A 20758-nucleotide genomic window follows, 5' to 3' on the forward strand; every position below is an offset into this window, starting at 1 on the left:
TCATAGAGTAACTCGACCTCTCTTGCTACGGCGTCTCCATGGCAACAGCAGCCCAATACAAACACCCAGGGGATCTGACTGCGCCACTTCACCGTATTGGGGCGGCAGTTTTGCATTGTGCAGCATTCTGACCAGACGCCGTGATGCCGAAAAGGAAAGTCGCCAAGGTAAATAAGGCCAAAGCCGGGTAAGTGTACATATTTGTACATTGCTTACCGAGCATTGCTTATTTGTACAAGCTTGCGGAGAAATCATGAGCTCGGGTGTCGTGTCATAGGAAGGGGAAGAAAGACGGGAAGCTGGACTCGAAAGTGGACAAGGAGTCCGAGATCGAGAAGGCCAAAGCCAACGCCGCCCTGAGCGAGCTGAGGTTGCAGGTCAGCGACGAGTCACTTGCGCAGTATCGAGAGGCCTGCAGCACACTGGCACGTGCCAACGAGGAGCTCACCAACCAACTGTACCACCAAGAGAGGGAATCACTCGACATAACTGACTATTTGAAGAGACAAGATGAAGCCAAAGAGGAGAAGGTCTGTGTGTGTCTACAAAGTGCCAGTTGGTCTTTGCGTCCCCTGATCAGCTAACTTTTTTTTTCCATTGTGGCCAAGGGAAGAAGCAGAAAATGGCCTCTGCGAAGAAGTTGAAGGAGGAAATGTAACTGAGAGCCTAGCGAGTGCCGAAAGTAATCTATGCAATTCTTGTATCGCAAACTGACAGTTTCAAACAAATTTTTCACAATTCACCGACTTTTAACAATTGAGGGGAACGCCATACCCACCATCGACACGCAAACTTAAGTTGCGTGCCCGGCAACCTCTCGCAAAAACGCACCTCGCTATAAAGTGAAACCTCAAACACCAACATCAATACCTCTTGCCTTGGATATACGAGGCTTACTGACACGCTAGTCTTCATGTGAAGTAGCTGAGCAAAGGACTGGATAGCCACATTCTCATGACAGGGTGCTGGGCAGGCAACCATAGCAATGGCTCTATTCCAGGCCAGCTGAGTGAAGTGATGTTCTCCTAGTTACGCATCAATGTGATGATGTTGCTTTAGGAGATTAATCAGGAGATTAACCCCCTTAATCAATAAGAGCGAAGCAGACTGTCTCAACTGGCAGTCGAAAAATGAATGGCGTACTTCAATTGTGATAGACAGAAGGTTTCCCCCAGCCGTTAAACTCCGTTGAATGTCACCTCTTATAAACACAGATCAGCCTGCTGCAGAAGAGGCTGGAGAACCAAGAGGCAGCTGCATGGCAAGAGCAAAACAAACTGGTGAGTTTAAGAAAAACATGAAAGAAATACGGCCTGGGACTCCACACACCAACACCGCAACACTCGCTCCGACTAGCATGTTCACAGCCAGCTGCCGTAGCGTGTTTTGCTTTGTTTTGTTTTTTTGTGTTTTGTGTTTACCTGCCGCATGTCAGAAATGTTCTGCCGCTCTGTCTTAACAGCTGTCTCGCGTGTAATTATGCCGACATTTATGGAACAAAACAACAACGTCAAACAAACCCTCACATGCCAAGATACATGGTCTAATCTTACTTTTATTTATGTCAGTGGCCGTGGAGGGAAGAAAAAGCATAATTTGAAAGTGCTCCTTTGGTGGAAAAGTTATGTGTTAACCATACCTCACACAGATCCATACTCTTGAAATGCCAGCTATAGTTACATAACACACACCAAAGGGGTTTATTTTGACTCCCCGTATCCTTGCTGACCTACGCTGCGTGTAGTTTAGCTCAAGCCATCAAACTTAACAAGACAACATTCGGGTGAATTTACAAGACAGCAGCAGGGAAAAAAAAAAAAAAAGTGCCGCTTCTTTCTCTCACAGCTGTTTTCCATCTTTGCTACTTACTTCATGCCAGTTTAAGAGCGCAATTTGCCTCTAAAGGCATGGTGGGGACAAAGTCAAAACGCACATGCAAGCTTAAAAAAGAGAGAGAGAGAGAGAAAACGAGAGAGAAAAATAACAATGTTGTGCGGTCGATCCCAAAGATGTGACTTCATGCTGCGCTCCACGCTGCAATTGTCTCATTGCGAGGTGACGGCTCATCCTGGGAACTGACTGAGCAAATGGAAAGTGCTTCATCAAAAGCAACTCGGGCGCTCAGGCTCTGGCTTTTGTAGCAAGCGGAACCTGATGAAACTTGACAGACAAATAAATATTCCATAAAAACACAAAAACCTTTCCAACTGCAGTTTTTGCGGAGGAAAAAGACAGAAACGAGCCACACAAATGAGCTGCTCGCTGGTGGATGTGTTTTAGAAATCAGCGCTCTTGACCGACAGTTCGGACCACAAAAATGCCTACGGGGCAAAACCAAGTTGAAATCGAGATGAAGTCCAGGTCGGATCTCTAATGGGAATGAATGTCTACACTGAATTCCGTTGAGAATTACCATTAGGCCTAAAGTTGTAATCAGATGGCCTCTAATTTAGCCATCATGTACATGTTTGTGGCTGTGTGATTTACTGGTCGCTCATGATTTTGGTGCATTTTGTCCACGGTAGCATCTTGGGGTAATTTGCCTGACTGATCTGCGCCAAGTCACATCACAAAAAAAAAGACCCTTGTAAAGCTGGGTATGTACTTTTACTTTCTATGCCGACCGATGGTAAAGCTGCACTTATGGGAGCACTGCAGCGGCTCAAGTTCGTCGCGGAGCGGAGGCCAAATTACAGGCACGCGATCAGCGTGTCGAATGCCTCTCGTTCTGGCTATCTAATTATCCGATCGCCTCTCCGCAGGTTGAAGATTACACACTCCGAATCGATGAGATGCAGGAGCTGTTCAGGAAGAGGGAGGCTGACTTTAACACCGTCCAGGACGGGATGAGGAAAATCGAGGAGTTTCAGAAGACGAAGGCGCAGATGGAGCAGGAGCTGGGAGATGTGAGAATCTCGTCTCTTTAGGAATCCTCTGATGGATGTTCGCACAAACCAGTAACGTGAGCTCTTCACTCTGCAGATAAAAGTACGCATGCAGCTGGCTCAGAAGGAGTATCGGGAAAATCTGAACACGATGGAGCAAAAATTCTTCAAGGAGAAGGTGAGAAGCTCACCGAAATGTCTAAATCTGTTCGATGAGCTCCGAGTGAATCACATTTTAATCAGTCTGATCTAAAGCAAGATAACCAAACCAAATCACCAGTGTGAAAACCCTGTTTGATGGGTTGCTGTAAAGCCTGATGTTGTCCTTGCAGGCTCGACTAGAGAGGGAAGCCGAGCAAAAGATAGCTGTGGTACTGGAGAAGGCCCACAATGAAGCTATTGTGTGAGTCCACTTCCTGTCCCTTCAACCTTCTCATTTTATTCTTTCACTTCCTCTTTGATGCGCTCAGAATGCAAAGGAAAAATAATCTGAGCACCCAAAGTGCCTACGTGTGTACCTATATGCGTGTCTATAAAAAAAAATCTAAAGCCAATATTATTCCCTTCACCGCAGTGCGTGGTCATGTTCAGATAGTGTACATCACAGAGGCCAACGATCACATCCTGAGCCGCGGCAGGACGGACGCAACGCCTGCGTAGAACACCCAGAGTTTATTACTTTTGAGGCCGTGGCATGTAGCCTTCACCTCCAATGGGGTTTAGTTATTTTTTCACACAGAAACATCACCATGAATACCGGTGTGGTCCTGCCGCTTTAGGTCCCGTGAGAGATGACTCGATTGGAAGTTTTGCAGGCACTCGGCTTGTCCTGTTAAAGTCTGGTACACTGACCCAGTTATTTTTGGTTTACACAGCACGTGGCTCAGAGGGAAAAGATGAGCCGCGCCATCAGGACTTCGCGTAAAACTTTATACCGTCCTTGAAGCGTTCTGTGACAGTGCGTTCCCCTCAAATCCTTTGGGATTTATTTTACAGAGCCTTACTTACATCCCTTTAGTCTTCTATTCATCTCATAAAGCCACCCATCTCTGATAAACCTGGCGCTACTGCAGCATCCAAGCTAACATCCTTTAGCAGCAGCTAGGCTCACACTTACTTCCTGTATTTTCTTTAGACTTCCTTTGGGGCTTTTACAGGCATCTAGCAAAGCAGCCTGATTATGGAATTCTGACACTTATAAAAGATGCTTTCCATTTAAATTGGGAATTGGATTAGTAATAATCCCACAAATTTTCTCCAAACTTTCCACTCTTTTTTTCAACTCTTCAGACAGTTGGACGGCACGAGGCGTTCCGTGTTCAAGGAGAACGTGCGACTCAACGAAGCGCTGAAATATCACATAAAAGAGGCCCAGCAGCTGCAGAAATTGACCGCTTCATTGGAGAAGGAAAAAACTTCTCTGGCACTGGACAAGGTATGTTTGAAGGATGGGACAGCAAACAGAGGTGTCACTGGCAGTCTTTGGATAGAGACCATTCATCTCCACACAAAAAAAAGTCACTTTCAAACTTTTTTCCCCCCTCCTGTAACACTTGTCAGAGCCGTGCAGGATATATTTCAGGTGCCTCCTCCCGCCCCTTGTGTTATTTATTTGTGCTGATCCTGTTTATTTTGCTTGTGGTCCTTTCACCAACCCCCACCCCTAGGCTACTCCTAACCTCTCAGTGGTCTGTGGTTTCGGTGAGTTTCCATTGGTGTGTGGGTTCAAATTTAGTGAATCCTCCTGCACCGATTTCCCTAAAACAAACAAACACTGGGCATATTAATCTTACCGCTGCTGACAGTACAACGGGGGGGGTAAATCTTTCTCCTTGGAAGCTTTGGCAACTGACTCAGCACCGCAGGACAGCAAACACGTTGTTACGATTCCGCTCTTATTTTGACACGTAAATGAAAGGATTTATTGGATTCCGTCCACGTGGCTCCCTTTGCTGTTGTCTCCGCTCTCCTAGAACACGCTTGGGTCGATGTTAAAGGAGAACGCAGCCCTGATGGAGGCACAAAAACAGTTGGTGTCTAAACTGAGGGCCAAGGTAGCTTCCCTGGACGAAGCCCTCCGGCTCAAAGGAGAAGAACTTGAGCAGGCGCATGAGAAGGAGAGAGAGACGACGGTGAGCGTTCCGGCCAGCCAGGTGGAGCTGGAGAACCTGCAGAAAGCTCTGGCAGCGCGGGAGAGGGAGCTGGGCCACATCAAGCGGCTAGCCAGAGCCGTTGTGGAGCAGCGCACAGAGCTGGAGCAGTTCTTCTGCGAGGCTCTGGACCAGGTGAAGCAGGAGATCAGGGAAAGCCGGTTGCGCTGCAAGAAGGAGGAGCTGCAGGCTTATCGCTTGAGGCTGAGAGAAGCCACAGCAGGGAGGATGAAGTTCCCACCCATCCGGACCTTCCATGAAAACAGCCACAGTCCAAACCCTGTCCATTCAGAGACAGAAGTAGCTGCAAGGTGGTGAGTCCACATCATGCAACATCATTTCCATGAACCACGAGACTGTGTGTTTTCCCGTGATACATTTGATTCTTGTTGTTTATCAAGATCAAGTTACTCAGTGTGTAGTCACCAAGTCAGAGATCTGTGGCTTCCTGAATGTGCACAGCTGGAAGTTCTAACACTACAATTTGACATCTTTGCAAGGACTCACCGACCAGGAAGCAGAGTCGAAATGTCCGATCTGACTTGGGAAGAGAAGGAGCAAGTGCTCAGGCTCCTCTTTGCCAAGATGAATGGGCAGAGGCAAAGGTAATAAAGCTCTTTCTAATGATTGTTCCGTTTGTCTGAGGGGGAAAAAAAATTCCAGCTTATATACCCGCCGTTGACCTCATCCTACATAGTAATGCACATTCCACATGCAACCCCCGAGAATCTGTCTGGACAAAATACCAAAGTGAAAAATGAAGTCACACCACGCAGCAGCGGCAGCAGCCCTGTGAACTTCGGGTGATTCCTCCCTCTTTTTAATGCATTCTACAGCCATTTTCTCAGCAGAAGAGGATACCATAAAACATCAGTTAGGCTTCGGCCAATTTTCTTTTCCATCCATCTGCTTGAAAAGAGAATGAAGAAAAGAGTCTGGGCACAATAGTAAAAATAGGCCTGGCCGCAGAGTCGTGTGCTTGGAAACAAACATCTGGTCACGTCGATTTGCTCTCAGCCCATTGGCCTCGCTTCACGTGCCCCGCCAGTTTATTTTGTTCTTTGAACGCTTTGTGGTCGGAGAGCAGCTGGTAACATGATTTTCAGAAGAGAGGGGGGCTGCGCAGGGGGAGCTGGATGAACTGGGGGGATGAGGTGGGGGAGTCGGGGCAACGGCAAGCACGGGTGAGAGCAGGGGGGGTAAGATAGTGCTGTTAGCGGTGGTCTGGCATTGAATCCTGCGGGGGGAACGGGAAATTTTGCTCCTCCAATATCCAAATCACGTGCAACGTGTCTGACCCTGCAAACTTCCTCCGAGACAAGAAATGTAAAGAAGGAAAAAAAAAAAAAAACGAAAGTTGGTTTTGTAAATTTAAACTCTGCACTTTCTCCCTTCTGCTCCCCCTGCAGGAAGCCCGGTCAACATCTGGCCCTGTCGGCCGCGTCTGAGAAGAGGAGCGTCGTCGACAGCGGCGGCGTTGAGTGAGCGAGACACCGGAGAATGTATGAGAATCCTCGTCCTTGCAATTACGAAACCTTGCGCAGATTTACTGGCATCCCAAGTTTAGCCGAAAGAAATATTGGCTCTGAGAACATGAGCGCCTACATGTGATTTAGATACAGTTGTATAATGATGACTTGCCTTCCAGGGCGAAGAGGAAGTTCTCAGGCGAGGCCGTCAGCAGCAATGCGGGCGCCCGAGACCATCCAACCCCCCGAAACCCAAACAGCCTGCGGGATACTCGCAGTGCACAACCTCTTGGTGGCCTTTAACAACACACTCTGGATTGGTTTCCCCCTTCTTTGTTCATCCCACAGCCTGTCAATTATGTGCACAACAAAACACGAGATTTGTTTTCGAGTATGAATATCTCTCTCCGCGCGTATTTGTGCGCGTGTAAAAATAAAGCCTTTGAGCATTGTCTTTATGCGTAATGGCTTTGCCTTCGTTCCATGCTGAAAGGACACAAATTTATTCTTTTAACAGGGTTTGTCTGGTTGACTTTTTTGTAACTGATATCAACATGTGCAATTTAATGTAAAAGACCTCAACTTTACCCACTGGACATTGGACAGTGGGTAAATTGAGATTAGTCACTGTGTCATGGAAACCTTATTGGAAAGGTCTTGTTGTTTTCTAACAATAATATCAGCCTCAAGAAAAAAACCTGCCTTCGTTTTTTTTTTAGCTTGGTTCTCATTTCAGAAAGTGCGAATCAAACAGTTTTGGACGGCATTTTAGGAAATAAACTGAAGCTATATGTGCTATTTTGATGAGGTCTCCAATGGTTTTTAGATAATTTTTCATATGCAACTGCTCCACTGGAGTCCAGCAGAGAAATGAATCTGATAATGGATAGAACATGGACCCTTTAAGGAATCAAACACACTCAATTCTGCAAGAGCTCTGATGTGGGTGTTGTATTTGTTGCTGCTTTACATAGTAAAACAATGTATCTACATGTATAAATTAGAAAGTCTTGCTTTGTTTACAGTCTGCAATCAAAGTAGCGTTTATGTCACGGAGAGGTCATGGCAGGACAGCTATTCTTTAATTAACATTTTTGCACCGCTGCTAGTTAGCGCCCCATGGTTGGCATGTTGACCGAAGGAGTTTTTAGTGTTGCGTCTTCAGCTTTCCACTGTGAGGTTACGGTTTTGATCTGCGTGTAGAACTGGATGCCCTGAAAATTGTTAAAAAAAAAAAAAAAAATGTTTGAGATTGCCTTATTTTTGCTGTTTCACCTGCAATAAAGACAAAGCATTGTTTGGGTCATTCCATACTTGTTTTCCATAGAAGTTCATGTCGCCTCTGAACGATCCTCTTGATCCGGTGAAGGAAAACATAGGCAGTGGGACAGGGATTGGAACGTTGACACCAACCTACAGAAAAAAAAAAACGAGTCTCCTCTTTCATTTCTATAAGTGGATGCTTAGTAAAACAGTCCTCCACTATCCCAAACTGTTAAGACGAGGGAGACGCGGCCGACGAAAGATGTGGTGCTGCGTCCATCCCGTTTAAAGAAAACCCAACAGCGATCACACCAAACAAAGCTAAACTGGCAGCTTATATTGCAGTTTTCAAACATAAAGCGTGGTCTTATGAAAGGGAAGCAAAGCTAAATAAAACGTGTTTTATGAAGGCAGAAGAGACACGGCATGTTTGGTTTTTTCGAATGTTTGAAAGAACAGAAGAGCAGTTTGGGCAGAGCGAGGCCTTTTGGCAAAGGTGCCGGTCGGGCGGGGGAGAAGAAAGGGGGGCGGGGGGAGAGAGAGAGAGAGAAGAAAGTACATGTTTGCAGCGCGGAGGACTGGAGAGGAGGACGGCACACGGCCTGGCGCAGCATTCCCCAATATGTGAAGCGCAAACACAGGGCATCACTCAGGCTCCACAGGCAAAAATAAACAGGTTTAAACGCTGGCCATGTTTACAGCTTCTGTATCAACATGGACAGCAGGAATCCCTTTTGAGAATATTTTCGGATTCTGAAAACTCCCCTAAAACAATATTTTCATTTTCACCTATTTTTGTTGAGCGGGCACATATTTGCTGTAACTAATTCTAGTGCTGGGGCCGGCGGAGGCGTTCAGGGGCGGTGGAAGAAGATTGTTTTTATTTCTGGCCGCGTGCAAACAAGGCTACGCTTCACACGGAAAATTATTGTTTATTCAAAAATCGCGTGAAGGCCTTTCAAACAAGACTCCCCGCTGGAGATGATGCTGCGCAGACGCGTCGGGGACGGAGGGGACGCGAACGTGGCTTCCACGCGGCGCTCGCTCACCTGGCCGACATCCACCTCGTGAGTGTATTTGCGCGCGGTGGCGCCGTTGGTGGTGAAGATGGCGGTGCCGTTGCCGTACGGGTTCCCGTTGACCATGCTGATGGCGTCGTCGAGAGTCTCGGCCTCCAGGACGACCAGCACCGGCCCGAAGATCTCCTCGGTGTAGCACTTCATTGTGGGCTGCGGGGACATGACGGCCACACTTTCACCAAATGCTGAGTCCGTCTTTCGATTACATAACGCAGTGTTTTTCAAACACAGTGCTGCGGCATTCTAGTGTCTAATGTCAGGTGTCCCGTGGAAAATTATCCAATTTCACTTAATTGTTCTAAAAAACAACATTCCATTGTGGAGAGACTGTGCTTGAAAAGGAATGTGAGCCTATTCTCCTCCCTCAATTCCTCCCAGGATATCAGCTTTGTGTGCGTCTAAACAGGCCCAGGTGTTGCAATGCGTGAATTTTGAAAAAATGAAGAGACCATATTGTCATTATGCAGCAAAAAAGTGTAATTTTATACATTTTTGGGGGACTTTTTTTTAATTGTAAAAAATGTTTTGTGGCTCAAAAAAGGAGGAAAATCAGCGCTGAAGGCTCTTCTTGGTGGGCAGCGTACTTCCACTTTACACTTTCTCTGTTTGGAAAGAGTTAATAACACCACAACATAATGATGTTAAAATCGGACTCGGGCTGTTATCACAGTATGTTCAGCCAATCATCGTCCAAGTTTTTCCCTCCCTTGCAGAAACTCTTTCTGTGGGCTCTGTACAAGATGGATGTGCGACGGACGGAGACGCTGAATTCACGTACTGTGACGCCGCCGATGACGGTGGGGCCCACGAAGTAGCCGCTCTCGTATCCCTTGACGTTGACGTCTCGGCCGTCGAGCAGCAGCTTGGCTCCCTCGTCGACGCCGCTCTGGATCAGGCTGCACACCCTCTCCTTGGCTTGGGAGGAGATCAGAGGCCCAACATCTGCGCCAGGCTGGTCTCCTAGAAGGGTCCGAAATCACCGGCTTTTGGGGTTACGCACTATGGCATTTGCATGATGTGAGAACGTTCGGGGCACTGACATTTCGCATGCCTCCGCTGCCACAAACACATGAAAGCCCAAACAAGGGGCACCCCTGAGGCACTCCCTCACAAATGGATACTTATGGGTTTCCGGACCCGCTCTACAAATTAGAGTCCGCGAGCAGGGGCGAAGCTACTCCGTTTCGCTGCACATCACCTTTTTCTCAAGGGACTGGATGCTCACAACGGCTATTTGGGTTCGCGCCACAGATCTGGCCGCAGGTTTGCAGCGCGGCTGACTCAACAATCCCTCGCTGTGTAGTTACAATATGGCGAGAGAGGCGAGAGGTGTGGTTTTGGGCGGTGTGGGTGGCCCCCCGAAAATGACTAAACTGAAAAAAGGCCCCTCGGCGAAGGCCCGGTGGAGCGAGAGAGTGGTACCTGCATTCACTCGCAGAGCCTTGGCTCGCTCCACCAGGTCCGGCAGCCAGTTCCGCGCCTCGCCCACCAGGATGGCCGTGGACAGAGCCATGCAGCGCTGCCCCGCTGCCCCGAAGGCTGCACCCACCAGCTGGTTCAGAGTGTTCTCCTTGTTGGCATCGGGCATCACCACGCCATGGTTCTTGGCGCCCTGAAAGCCAATGAAAAGCGGTCAACCCCGCCGCCGCCGCCGCTTGATTTTCGACATTACGACAACTAGTTAGTCACGAGCGAGAGGGACGCAACACGGCTGAAATGTGTGCCGACCACATCTGTTTTGTTTGGCCGAGAAGAAACAAGGGCACACATCAAAATAAAAAAAGAGTGATAAAAGAGTAAAAACTTTTACTGTGGAAGTTTTACAACAGAACTCTTTAGTGCTGCGATCTCCACTCTGCTCCTCATCTCATTCGACGCTAAGGAGAAACCATGTGCATGTCACCATGTTTGGGCTCATCTGGGTGCAGCACCAGTCAAGAGGAGGATAGCACAAGGGAAGCTGTCTAGACATCACAACTGGATCTGATCTCATCTAAAAAGTTTCAAACCAATTAGAGGAGTTGTGCTTGACAAGTGCATGCCCTTGGACCACCACTGCAAACAGTTGGTGAAAGAACAGCTTTTATCATCTGCGAAATATTGCTAAACTGGGGTCCATGATCTCAAAATTGGAAATAGAGATGCTAATTCATACCTTTGTTTCATCTTGTATTGATTACTGCAATACTCTTTTTATGTGTCTTAACAAAGAGGCTCTAAATGGCCTTAAAAGGTTTTAAGAGAGAACTTAAAACTTATCTTTTTTAAACGGGCTTTTCCCTGGCGTTGATGCTCTAGGACTTCTGTGAAGTTACTTGTTGTTTGTCATCTCTGAATTTTATTGTATTTTATCACTGCTGTAAAGCACTTTGTGGTTTTATCTATGAAAAGTGCTCTGTAAATAAAATTTACTTACTCACTTAGAGAGACCTCTGACATGAATTTGCCTTTTTTTTTTTTTTAAATGAAAGCGGATAATTGCCATCATATGTGTTTCAGTTCCCTTTACAACATATTTTCCCACGAGAACACAATTTTCGGAGGAGAAAAGTGCATAATATGCATAACATGGAATTGCTTCATCAAACTTCTTAACAGCCTTGGACTACCCGTCGCTGACAGACAGAAGGCGAGAAGGAACATCAAGTTGGACAATGCTGCCACCTGCTGGACGTTCAAATTAAGTGTGCGAGCCAAAATGCCTGCGTTGCCTGTTGACTTCGCTCTCACCATGTTGGACTGGACACGCTTTCCGTTCTGGGAGCCCCTTCCATAAATGTACTCCCCAGCTTGGTTTGAGCCAACGAAGCTGATTGCCTTGATGCTCGGATGGTCACAGATGAAATTCACAGCTGTGGCAGGAAGTGACAAGTGACAGGGAACACATTAATAATGTGGGTGGCAATTACATCATACTGTGAAACAGCTTCATTTATGTCCCCGCACATCATTAGTGAGAGAGTGAGACAATTTAAAAAATTACATTTTTATATTTTTAGAGGACTTTAGACAACAAGACGAGACCCTGTTATAGAAATAATAATTTGAAGGGCATTAATATCATATTCCAAAACTCTTTGTATCCAGGGCGGCAACTCAGATGATAAGAAAATTAAATTATAAGTGGACATGTGTCATCGCAAGCATGTTCCAGCAGTCAGTCAGTAAGTCAGTGTCACACATGCCACCTCTCACCATCATGCTGGCCGTGGATGATGTTGAGCGTTCCGTCCGGAGCACCTGCATCCTGCAGCATTTTGGCCAGCAGCATGGAGCAGGTGGGCACCCGCTCCGAGGGCTTCAGCAGGTAGGTGTTGCCGCACACCATTCCCATGGGGAACATCCACAGGGGGATCATGGCAGGGAAGTTGAAGGGGGCGATGCCAGCGCACACACCGAGGGGCAGGCGGTAGGTGTAGGTGTCCATGTCCTTAGTGATGGAGGGCAGGGTTTCACCGAGCATCAGGGAGGTGACGCTGCAAGCGTGCTCCACCACCTCTGCAACGAAACAGAGCATGCAACGGATGAGACGGTCACTTTTTGATTCCCTTACTTACAATGCTTATGTAGTGGGGAGACAATTTAGTAGCAAGGATGCATGAATAACGCAACATGGTTAAACACGACACAGAATCTCTGCTAAAGCAATACAATGTTATAGCATGCACATTCGTTTTTTTATCACTTTAAACATCAATTGACATCATTCATTCATTTGGACATGATGGAGATATCATTGATCTTTCAAAGCGAAACGCAAATTGTAAAAAAAAAAAAAAAAGCAACAGTACAAACTACTGGTAATCGATCAAAACCGGCGTCCTTTGCTCTGGATCGGTATCACTCATTAACCACCGAGGCAGCCGCACTATATTACACGTAAACATTTACCCGTATGTTGCCCTTTGAGAGGCATGCATGTGTGAGAGCATGAGGCCAAGGAACTTACGCAATCCTCTGAACACATCGCCCTCTGCATCGGCAAGAGTCTTCCCCTGTTCCAGTGTAATGGACTTGGCGAGTTCTTTCTGTAACATGAGAGGACGCCCGGGTCAATTTTTGTCAGCCCTTGTTTTTCAATAAGAAATGTGGAGAAGGCAAACATCAACAACAACAAGGTCAAATTAAGTCAAAATTAACATTTATTCCACCTCCATTTGCACCTTGACTTACAATGTTATCTTTGATCATTTGTTGATAACGTAAGAAGATCTGTTGCCGAGCCAAGATGGAGGTCTCGGACCAGGTGCGAAAGGCTCTTGAGCAAGAGTCAACGGCAGCCGTCATCTCCTCCTGAGTGGCTTTGGGGACGCGGTAGACCACCTCATTCGTAGCCTGGAAGGAAACAGCAGACATGTTGTGTTTTTTTTTTTTTTTTACATAAACGTAAAATCTGGACAGAAACTATGAACACAAACGCAGTCCATTAAAACAAATATATGCTAATCTGGACCATGACCAGGTTATATACTTACAGGGTTGTGAACATCAAGCCATTCTGAGGTTTTGGATTCAACAAACTTCCCATCAATGAATAGCTTGGTGGTGGGCTGTCGGGGAGAGAAGTTACATTGTGCACATTGTCTCTGAGATTATAACTGATGTGTGATATTTACTGCAGCCTGGTGCACAGCGTATAACAATGTAATGAGAAGAATAAACTCACCACTGAAGAAGAATAACACATGCGGCCAGTTCTGAGTGGGAGCTGGTGAAAACACAGAAGAGAGTCTGAAGTTACTCAATGCAATGATGTTTAACGATGTTGCAAATGAAATTGTAACCTGCATTTAATTGAAAAACAAAAGAAATACGCATATGACGTTGAAACGTCTGACCTTTAGGTCAATGCTTTCTGGACCGTGAAGTACCAAAAGGTTATTGACCACCATATGAAAAATGCAGTCCAGCAAATGTCTATCATATTTGAATGTTTATGCACTACATTAACTGCAGGATATCAGCAGAAGAAAACCGCTGCAGCAAGTCACACTTAAACAGCGTGAGCTGCTGCGTCATTTGCAACAAAGTTTGTAAAAAAAAAAAAAATAAAGTTACATAACAGGGGCACTTCTTACCTTTGACTTTAATGCGGTTCTTAGAGCTGTTGCCATGTTTATATTATTATTAAATATAGTATTATTACTTGCACACTAACAGGACTGGACCAGCTGTGCACTTCAGTTCAGAGGACAGCAAGGTGGAAAAAAGGCAGCTTGACGCGAATGTGTACCTGTGGGCGGAATCTGAAGGGATCAGAGGTTTGTTGGTGGCACTCGATTGGTCAGCTCTGTCAGCAGAACGCAACTTCTATCCAATCCGAGGTTCTAATGTTGGATGACGCTGACTCCGTTTAATGATTTGACTTAATGATTGGATAAAACACACACACTTTGTGTTTGTTAGCAGGAAGTTTTGCAAACTCTTTATTATCATTATTATTATTTATTTTAAGTTTAACGCGTTCATGTTCTCCTTCTGTCGAATCTACAATCTGTGCCAATTTTGTATGTGATATGAAACTTAAATTTTTGGGGGGGGTTGTTTTGTTTTAAAGAACGTTCAAACCAGATGGAGGCGGTGCTGCAACTGCAAAGTTTGTCCACCGCCGTGAAACACCAACGAAGAAGAAACCACTAGCTTGAGTTCAAGGGCTCAGAGGGCGATAAACAATGCGGCTAAATATTCACATTTCTGTCTAAGAGAGAGAGAGAAAAAAACAGTTGTACACAAGCTGAGGCTAAGTGAGGAGCAAAAGATTGTCCAAGCTGCTGCAATGCGCCTGTCCCCAGCTCGCCTCACCAAGGTAACAATAATATGTCTCCCCCTTAGCGAAGTGTCTGCACATAGCGTCGGCAGTTCTATATAATGCATTCATGGTATTGACGCTGTTGAGGCTGTGAGTGATGCAGTCCAGATGTTGCTTAGTCATGGACCAAAGAGTAGGAGGGAGGGACTCGAGGAGAGCACGCCATTGGTTGCTTGCAAGCTGATGGGACTGTTCACGTTTTAGGGAAAGAAAGGAAGACAAATAACTGTTTGGAGTTGTTAAATCAGTCGAGTTGGGCATTAAGTAGGACAGAGTCAGCTATGGCATCCCAAACTAAGGTGATCTAGTTGAGTTCTAAAGAAAAGCCAGTTATATTCTTCAGTAAATATGCGCTTCCTAATGCATTTTGTATTTTTGTTCTTTTCTCTATTTTTTCCTAGCCTGTTCTCCATGGATACTTTAGAAGTAGTTGTTCCTGGAGAGTGCGCATTGGTAAGTTATATCACAACCGTTGACTCTTGCTGCTGTTTGTTGTTTTTAATGCAAACGCATAAACAAATTTAACTTTGTTTGCATCAGCCTTTGCTCTCAAAGGTATTGAATATGACCAGGTCCCAGTCCATCTGATCAAAGATGGAGGTCAGCAGGTACAGCATAATAAAATCAGATTAATAAGAAATTGCATGACAAGCTGTTGAATATATATTTTTCTCTTCTCTCCTATTTGCATCCTAGCTGACTACACAGTACAAGTCATTAAACCCAATGCAACAAGTGCCTGCAGTTGAAATTGATGGCATCACCCTCTCTCAGTCTGTAAGTTCTTATATACTGCCCTAATCCTGTTAAATCATGTTCGTAAAGAACACCAGTGAAAATGGACTCTCACACAGCTGGCAGTGATCCAGTATATCGACGAGACCCGTCCAGGGCCTCGTTTACTTCCAGCTGACCCACAAAAACGGGCACAGGCTCGGATGATAAGTGACCTCATTGCCTCTGGAATACAGCCTCTGCAAGTGAGAACACAACCGGTCAAAATGAAAAATAATTACTGTGGATTTGAAAAAAAAAAAAAAAAAAAAAAAAAAGGGTGATTAATTTCTGCTTTCAGAATCTATATGTGATCCAGAAAATCGGAGCAGAGAAGGTGCAGTGGGCTCAGCACTTCATTGACCGCGGCTTTCAAGGTTGGTGGAACTAGTGCAATAACACGTTTATACTAAGGTTTTATTCTCACATCTCCTCTGCCGTCACACGTTCCTATCTTCCAGCTCTGGAACCCATTCTGAAGCAGACAGCAGGGGAGTTTTGTGTTGGCGATGAGGTGAGAGCATGGTGACTGAAAGTATGACAGAAGTGAGATACGGCAGTAATTGTTCACCCGAATGCTTCTCTTTTAGATATCCATGGCAGACGTCTGCCTAGTCCCACAGGTATATAATGCAGAGAGGTAGGTCATCAGATGCTGCAGCAACTTAAATGTCCCCCCACTAACCCTTACAAACAAAAACAAATGCAAAATTTGCACACAAGTTTATTTCTTATATTGTTTCACATTTGCACCGCATCTACCTCTCTGTCCAACATCTGCAGGTTCAAAGTGGACATGGAGAAATTTCCAACTATCAAAAGATTAAATGAAGCCTTACTAGAGATCGATGCTTTCAAAGTGAGCCACCCATCTTGCCAACCAGACACCCCTCCTGATCTGCGTGCCTAAAGTGCAGAGTTTCAGACATGTATTTTTGTATGTTGCGGAATAAAAAAAAAAAAATCTGTGAAAACTGAACTTTAGTGCGTCGGCTTAAAATAATTTGAAAATGTTTATTATTTATTAGGATTCTTTATTTTTCAGTCTAGCACTTTACCCTCAAATATAACCCAACACATGGGGCCAAGGACACAATGTGTAAAAGTATGCAGATCAGACATTTGTTATGCAAAGTTGAAAACCCACAGTGCTCCGTTTACAGCAAGCTGCCTGCAGGGATGCATGTGTGCAGAGACTCAGGTGTTGAGAAAAATAAAATAAAATAAAAAAAAGGCTCATCGGGCAACATTTTAAAAATAAATATAACACATTGCGCATTGCAATGTCTCTGAAGTTATGGGAGCAGCACTGCTGCCTCTGCTGGTCTAAGAATTAATAAAAATGAAATTCCTGTATGCATTTCTTCATCCATTACTTAAATGGAATCTCAACTGTGCACTTGACTGTGTCACTGTAGAAGTTACCGCAGCAGTCCGACCCTCCAAACACCAGCAATGTGCAGTGGACACTTTTGTCCTTCTCGTGATTCACACGATCTGTTGTGAGAGAGCAGCTCAGATTTATCATGGAGTGTCCTGCACGAGGCTTGGAGCAGAGCAGTGATGATGTCACTGAACTCCACATGCTGGTTTCTAAGATTAAATGAAAAAAAAAGTGACAACGAACATAATTGTCAGATATGGAACCATGAATTCAATGCAGCGATTGACCATGACTCAGGTTTACATTTATGCAGATATAAGCAGAAATTTACCCATGTTGTAGACATGCACATCCTGTAGGGCTCCTATTGCACTGCATCCTCCGCACACCAAAATCCTGTTGTCTGAAACTGGCAGGGCTGCATGAAACCTGCCCATGAAAAAGTAATGTTTATATTTTGTTCCACTTCTGTGCTTAAGACTCATGTATCACTAATTTATTCATTTGCTTTTACTGACAAACTATCTCAGAATTAATCATGACATAAACATGCCTATCTTATGACACTCAAACAGATGGCTACACTTGTGAAATGTTTTCAAGGCTGAATAATCCTGTACTCACCCTCGAGGCAGTGGTGGCATATTTCCACACCTAACAGCTGTGTACTCCATGAAACCTTCCCCAATCACAAGTAAAAATTAAACATTAATTGCAAATTGTACTGAACTTGTCCCGCAGATTTAAATTCTTACCCAGATCTAAAATGTGGAGATCGTTTAAGTAGGTGGCTGTCTTCCGTCCACCGAATATAACCAACTTCTGCAACATCAACGTGGCCGAGTGGCTTTTCCCATACGGAATAAGGATAAGAAATTTAGTTTAAAAAAACAATACACATTTGAGCGACTCGAGTGTGAGATCTTTGAAAAGACTGACCCAAAACGTGGCAAAGGTCTGTCCCCCTCCACGATGGGTTGGTACCAGAGTTCAAACTCTGGGTTGAAGATGTATAAAGCATTACTGCAGGATTTATCTCCGGGAGAATGGCTCGGCTCAACTCCACCAAAGACAAAAAGCTCCTTCTTATAAAAGGCTGCTGAGTGGTAGGCCAGTTTGGGTACATTTCCCTTAGCCTATAAATTGGAAAAAAAAAAAAAAGAAAAAAAAGACAAAGAACATTTTCTTCACTTCTGTCGATATCAATTGTAAAACAACACAGTGCAGTTAACTTGCACAAACCCACATTCACAAGTCTCCATCTCCAAGTCCGGGTATCGAGGATGTAGAGGTCACTGTAACGCTGACCCTCCCTCAGTCCACCATAAACAAAGACGGCTTTAGAGTCCGGGTCATACGTGGCTGAGTGTCCACTAGCACAGGTTGGAACATGTTCAGGAGTAGAGGGGCTCAGGGGAAACCAGAGGTTACTGTCTGGGAAGAGGCCAAAAGAAACAAAACTAAAAGTCAGCAAAGGTTTTCTGCCAAGTGTGCAACTGTTATTTTCCTTATTTTGTGGTGTATTTTCCTTGCAGTTCATTTTTTTCTCTTGCATAGGGGTTTTAACAGAAAACAATGAGTGAGCTGTATGGCCAGGTCTTACTACAAACCTAACTCGAGCTTCCACAGGGGGTCCTTGCAGTAGGTCTGATCCGCCGTTTCCCCCCCAATGAGGATGGCTGTGTCGGGGTCGCTCAGGCACATGGTGTGGCTCCAGCGCTTTGACGGACACGCCAAAGCTAAAACACAACCCCTGTGAACACCTGCCGGCCAGAAATGAAGACGTGACCTCGGCGGGCAACAGGTTTTCACGTCTTACCCTCTGTGTTGTCAGGCTTTACTTGCACTATCATTTCTTCTTGGCTGCTCATCCTAGACAGCCTCCGCTTCTTGGGTGTGGAAGCCTGGCGCATGTCCTCAGCGAGACACTCCATGTCTTCTGAGCTCCACGTAAGGTCTCCTCGCCGACTAATAACCGTGTGCCTGGGCGTCTTGTCCTTGTCCCGCGTGAGAAGCAATACCAAACAGTAAGTCACTTACTGCCATATAAGTGCAAGAAATTAACCAGATCTTTTTGCGCTACCGTTACCATTGGCCAAACCGCCAGGCTGTTGCCCATGTTGGTGTAACTGGTGTCAACTTTGTTCACTTGAATCTCAGCGTATGACTCATCAGCCAGGTGTGAAACGTTGGCAGTGATCTGCAAAACAGTACACTGGAATTGCTGCAGTAAACTTCAGATAATTAAAAAAATAAATAAAACAAACCTTTCTAATCTCACCGTTTCATTGGAAATACTTTGGTGCAACGTGGAAGAAAGATCTGTGCTGTTGTGCGACTCAGGGAAGAGACATTTCCCCCGAGGCATAGGAGGGCAGCTGAATAGACTGCTTTTTTCCTGGGGCTGTTCAACGATAGGAGTCAGAGCAGTGAAAATATGCCACATGATCAGCTCATCACCCACATTTAACTTCGAACCTCTCCAGACACGGTGAGGACGATCTTTCCATAAATTCCTCTGCGGCCTCTTTCTGACGCTACAGCGACAATATCAGGGCTCCAGTCCCCTTCCCAAGTGAGGCACCTGTGTTCAGATAAGAGGTTTACTATTAAACAGAGGTGGCAAAATAATTCACATTCCATACTTAAGTAAAAGTATGGATACTCATGTAAAAATAATAATACTCTGTTAAAGTAAAATAACGGATTCAAATCCTTTACTCAAGTAAAAGTACATTTACGTACTGTGGAAAGTAAGAGAAAAAGTAAAGTACAGATACCTGGAAAATCTACCAAAGTGAAGCAATAAAGAATTTGTATTTGGTTGCTTCCCACCTCTGCTATCAAATCAGTAAATAGCGTCCTTATCAGCGGGTAAACAGCACATAAACACACCTTCCGTGAGCTGACAGGGTTCCTATGTTGTAGGCAGGCAGATCCGCACTGACCACAACATCCGCAGATATCGTGGCCTCCAGGCCGCTCCAGTCTCCGAGGCCGAAGATTACAAGGTGTTTGGGGAGAGGCAGCGGGACGTGGACTTGGAAGCAGCGACGGCTGGATTTACTGCAGGGACGCCGGCAATGCATGTTTGACAACTGACAGATGTGAGAGATATTTAGATTCCCCAACCACCGCGAGGCACAGCCTACCTCACAAACTGGCGAGGGGCGTCGCGCAGGGACCAAAGCACGTAAAAATGCAGCTTCCCCATGTTTGTTCATGAAGACGTTTCACTCAGGAAGTTACAAGCGAAACTTGGGTTCGGGTTCCAGACAGCCGTCAGGAAACGCGCAGGTAAGGCAATTAATTGATTAACGACACCTGTAGTTAGAATTTGTGCTGTGATTGGCTAATTAGCGCTTAGCTAGCTCTGCTGTTATCCACACATCCAGTTTCAATACCCGCCGATTCTTTCTGAACTCAGGGTTGCGAGACAGTTTACTGTTATACTTTCATCAATTCCAAAATTACGTTTAAAGTAAGAGAAAGTGAGAAATCGTGTGTAACTAGAGTTTAATACTGCTGTTATGTGGTATTTGTCAAGTCTAGAATTTACGATACATGTAAAAGTAATACTTATAATAATTTCACAGAAAATGGGATAGGTTATTTAACTTTTCATTTGCATTGATATTTACTCACATTTTCCAATGGCCAAGAATTGTTTTTTTGTTATTGTTGCCTTTACTGTAGCTAAATTTGCTGAAGAGATCCGTTACAGCAGGTGGGGCATCGGAAAAAACAGGGATTACCATCATTGTGTTTTCCCCCAGATTAAATAGGTGACTAAAATGTTTGCAGAGTGACTGCATGTTCACCTGTTTTCTTCTCTGCATGTCATTCAGTCATCTAATTGTCTGCAATGAATCGGTTGATAAGTGGAACTACAGAGACATAACAGCATAGAAAAATCAGGATTGTTTACGACACACTTTACAGCTA

General features: G+C 45.2%; 4 protein-coding genes across 9 annotated transcripts; 2 read left to right on the forward strand and 2 right to left on the reverse strand.

Annotated features, from left to right (window-relative positions):
* Positions 1-5: 5 nt before the first annotated feature.
* LOC142883368 (basal body-orientation factor 1-like) lies at positions 6-7815 on the forward strand. 2 transcript variants are annotated; one of them, XM_076018182.1, is made up of 11 exons: positions 6-187; positions 278-530; positions 1215-1280; positions 2763-2906; positions 2983-3063; positions 3218-3288; positions 4176-4320; positions 4859-5349; positions 5536-5640; positions 6445-6537; positions 6684-7815. In XM_076018182.1, the coding sequence occupies exons 1-10, from the start codon at positions 144-146 to the stop codon at positions 6518-6520; spliced, it is 1476 nt and encodes a 491-aa protein (XP_075874297.1). In that variant the 5' UTR covers positions 6-143; the 3' UTR covers positions 6521-6537; positions 6684-7815. The 2 variants fall into 2 exon arrangements, with proteins under 2 accessions (XP_075874297.1, XP_075874296.1); XM_076018181.1 differs by having other exon boundaries at positions 6445-7815.
* On the reverse strand, positions 7429-14078 carry aldh6a1 (aldehyde dehydrogenase 6 family, member A1). Its single transcript, XM_076018180.1, has 12 exons — positions 13925-14078; positions 13513-13554; positions 13322-13396; positions 13020-13181; positions 12796-12874; positions 12042-12344; positions 11577-11698; positions 10269-10458; positions 9625-9806; positions 8817-8996; positions 7819-7917; positions 7429-7718 (listed from the first exon to the last, which is right to left on the reverse strand). Exons 1-12 carry the CDS (start codon positions 13958-13960, stop codon positions 7614-7616), a joined length of 1575 nt encoding a protein of 524 aa, XP_075874295.1. The 5' UTR covers positions 13961-14078; the 3' UTR covers positions 7429-7613.
* Positions 14079-14453: 375 nt separating this feature from the next.
* Positions 14454-16384, forward strand: gstz1 (glutathione S-transferase zeta 1). 4 transcript variants are annotated; one of them, XM_076018186.1, is made up of 9 exons: positions 14454-14652; positions 15057-15108; positions 15196-15263; positions 15352-15432; positions 15510-15635; positions 15731-15806; positions 15891-15943; positions 16020-16069; positions 16213-16383. In XM_076018186.1, the coding sequence occupies exons 1-9, from the start codon at positions 14623-14625 to the stop codon at positions 16337-16339; spliced, it is 663 nt and encodes a 220-aa protein (XP_075874301.1). In that variant the 5' UTR covers positions 14454-14622; the 3' UTR covers positions 16340-16383. The 4 variants fall into 4 exon arrangements, with proteins under 4 accessions (XP_075874301.1, XP_075874303.1, XP_075874304.1 ...); XM_076018187.1 differs by lacking the exon at positions 14454-14652 and adding an exon at positions 14730-14954; XM_076018188.1 differs by lacking the exon at positions 15196-15263 and having other exon boundaries at positions 14455-14652; positions 16213-16384.
* Positions 16385-16664: 280 nt separating this feature from the next.
* LOC142883369 (kelch domain-containing protein 1) lies at positions 16665-20305 on the reverse strand. Of its 2 annotated transcripts, XM_076018184.1 has the most exons (13): positions 19966-20305; positions 19709-19879; positions 19292-19397; positions 19095-19217; positions 18903-19013; positions 18633-18810; positions 18424-18552; positions 18060-18247; positions 17753-17949; positions 17569-17660; positions 17438-17492; positions 17145-17242; positions 16665-17022 (listed from the first exon to the last, which is right to left on the reverse strand). In XM_076018184.1, the coding sequence occupies exons 1-13, from the start codon at positions 20025-20027 to the stop codon at positions 16802-16804; spliced, it is 1731 nt and encodes a 576-aa protein (XP_075874299.1). In that variant the 5' UTR covers positions 20028-20305; the 3' UTR covers positions 16665-16801. The 2 variants fall into 2 exon arrangements, with proteins under 2 accessions (XP_075874299.1, XP_075874300.1); XM_076018185.1 differs by lacking the exon at positions 19966-20305 and having other exon boundaries at positions 19095-19211; positions 19285-19397; positions 19709-19846.
* Between the last annotated feature and the right edge of the window lie 453 nt (positions 20306-20758).

Source organism: Nelusetta ayraudi, unplaced genomic scaffold (assembly GCF_046127955.1).
Source record: "Nelusetta ayraudi isolate G7.1 ecotype Tasmania unplaced genomic scaffold, CSIRO-AGI_Nayr_v1 ptg000007l, whole genome shotgun sequence".
Classification (NCBI taxonomy): domain Eukaryota; kingdom Metazoa; phylum Chordata; class Actinopteri; order Tetraodontiformes; family Monacanthidae; genus Nelusetta; species Nelusetta ayraudi.

Excerpts from the sequence above, each read along its gene's own strand:
- LOC142883368 (XM_076018181.1), top strand. The coding sequence starts at position 144 with ATGCCGAAAAGGAAAGTCGCCAAGGTAAATAAGGCCAAAGCCGG. Across the intron at positions 188-277 it reads GTAAATAAGGCCAAAGCCGG|GAAGGGGAAGAAAGACGGGA; the intron begins GTAAGTGTACAT and ends GTCGTGTCATAG. Across the intron at positions 2,907-2,982 it reads TGGAGCAGGAGCTGGGAGAT|ATAAAAGTACGCATGCAGCT; the intron begins GTGAGAATCTCG and ends TTCACTCTGCAG.
- aldh6a1 (XM_076018180.1), bottom strand. The coding sequence starts at position 13,960 with ATGGCAACAGCTCTAAGAACCGCATTAAAGTCAAAG. Across the intron at positions 13,397-13,512 it reads TGTGTTATTCTTCTTCAGTG|CCCACCACCAAGCTATTCAT; the intron begins GTGAGTTTATTC and ends TCTCCCCGACAG. Across the intron at positions 11,699-12,041 it reads CATCCACGGCCAGCATGATG|CTGTGAATTTCATCTGTGAC; the intron begins GTGAGAGGTGGC and ends TTCCTGCCACAG.
- gstz1 (XM_076018186.1), top strand. The coding sequence starts at position 14,623 with ATGCGCCTGTCCCCAGCTCGCCTCACCAAG. Across the intron at positions 14,653-15,056 it reads CCCCAGCTCGCCTCACCAAG|CCTGTTCTCCATGGATACTT; the intron begins GTAACAATAATA and ends ATTTTTTCCTAG. Across the intron at positions 15,264-15,351 it reads TCAAAGATGGAGGTCAGCAG|CTGACTACACAGTACAAGTC; the intron begins GTACAGCATAAT and ends TTTGCATCCTAG.
- LOC142883369 (XM_076018184.1), bottom strand. The coding sequence starts at position 20,027 with ATGGGGAAGCTGCATTTTTACGTGCTTTGGTCCCTGCGCGACGCCCCT. Across the intron at positions 19,880-19,965 it reads GCCCCTCGCCAGTTTGTGAG|TAAATCCAGCCGTCGCTGCT; the intron begins GTAGGCTGTGCC and ends GCGTCCCTGCAG. Across the intron at positions 19,014-19,094 it reads AAAGTATTTCCAATGAAACG|ATCACTGCCAACGTTTCACA; the intron begins GTGAGATTAGAA and ends ACTGTTTTGCAG.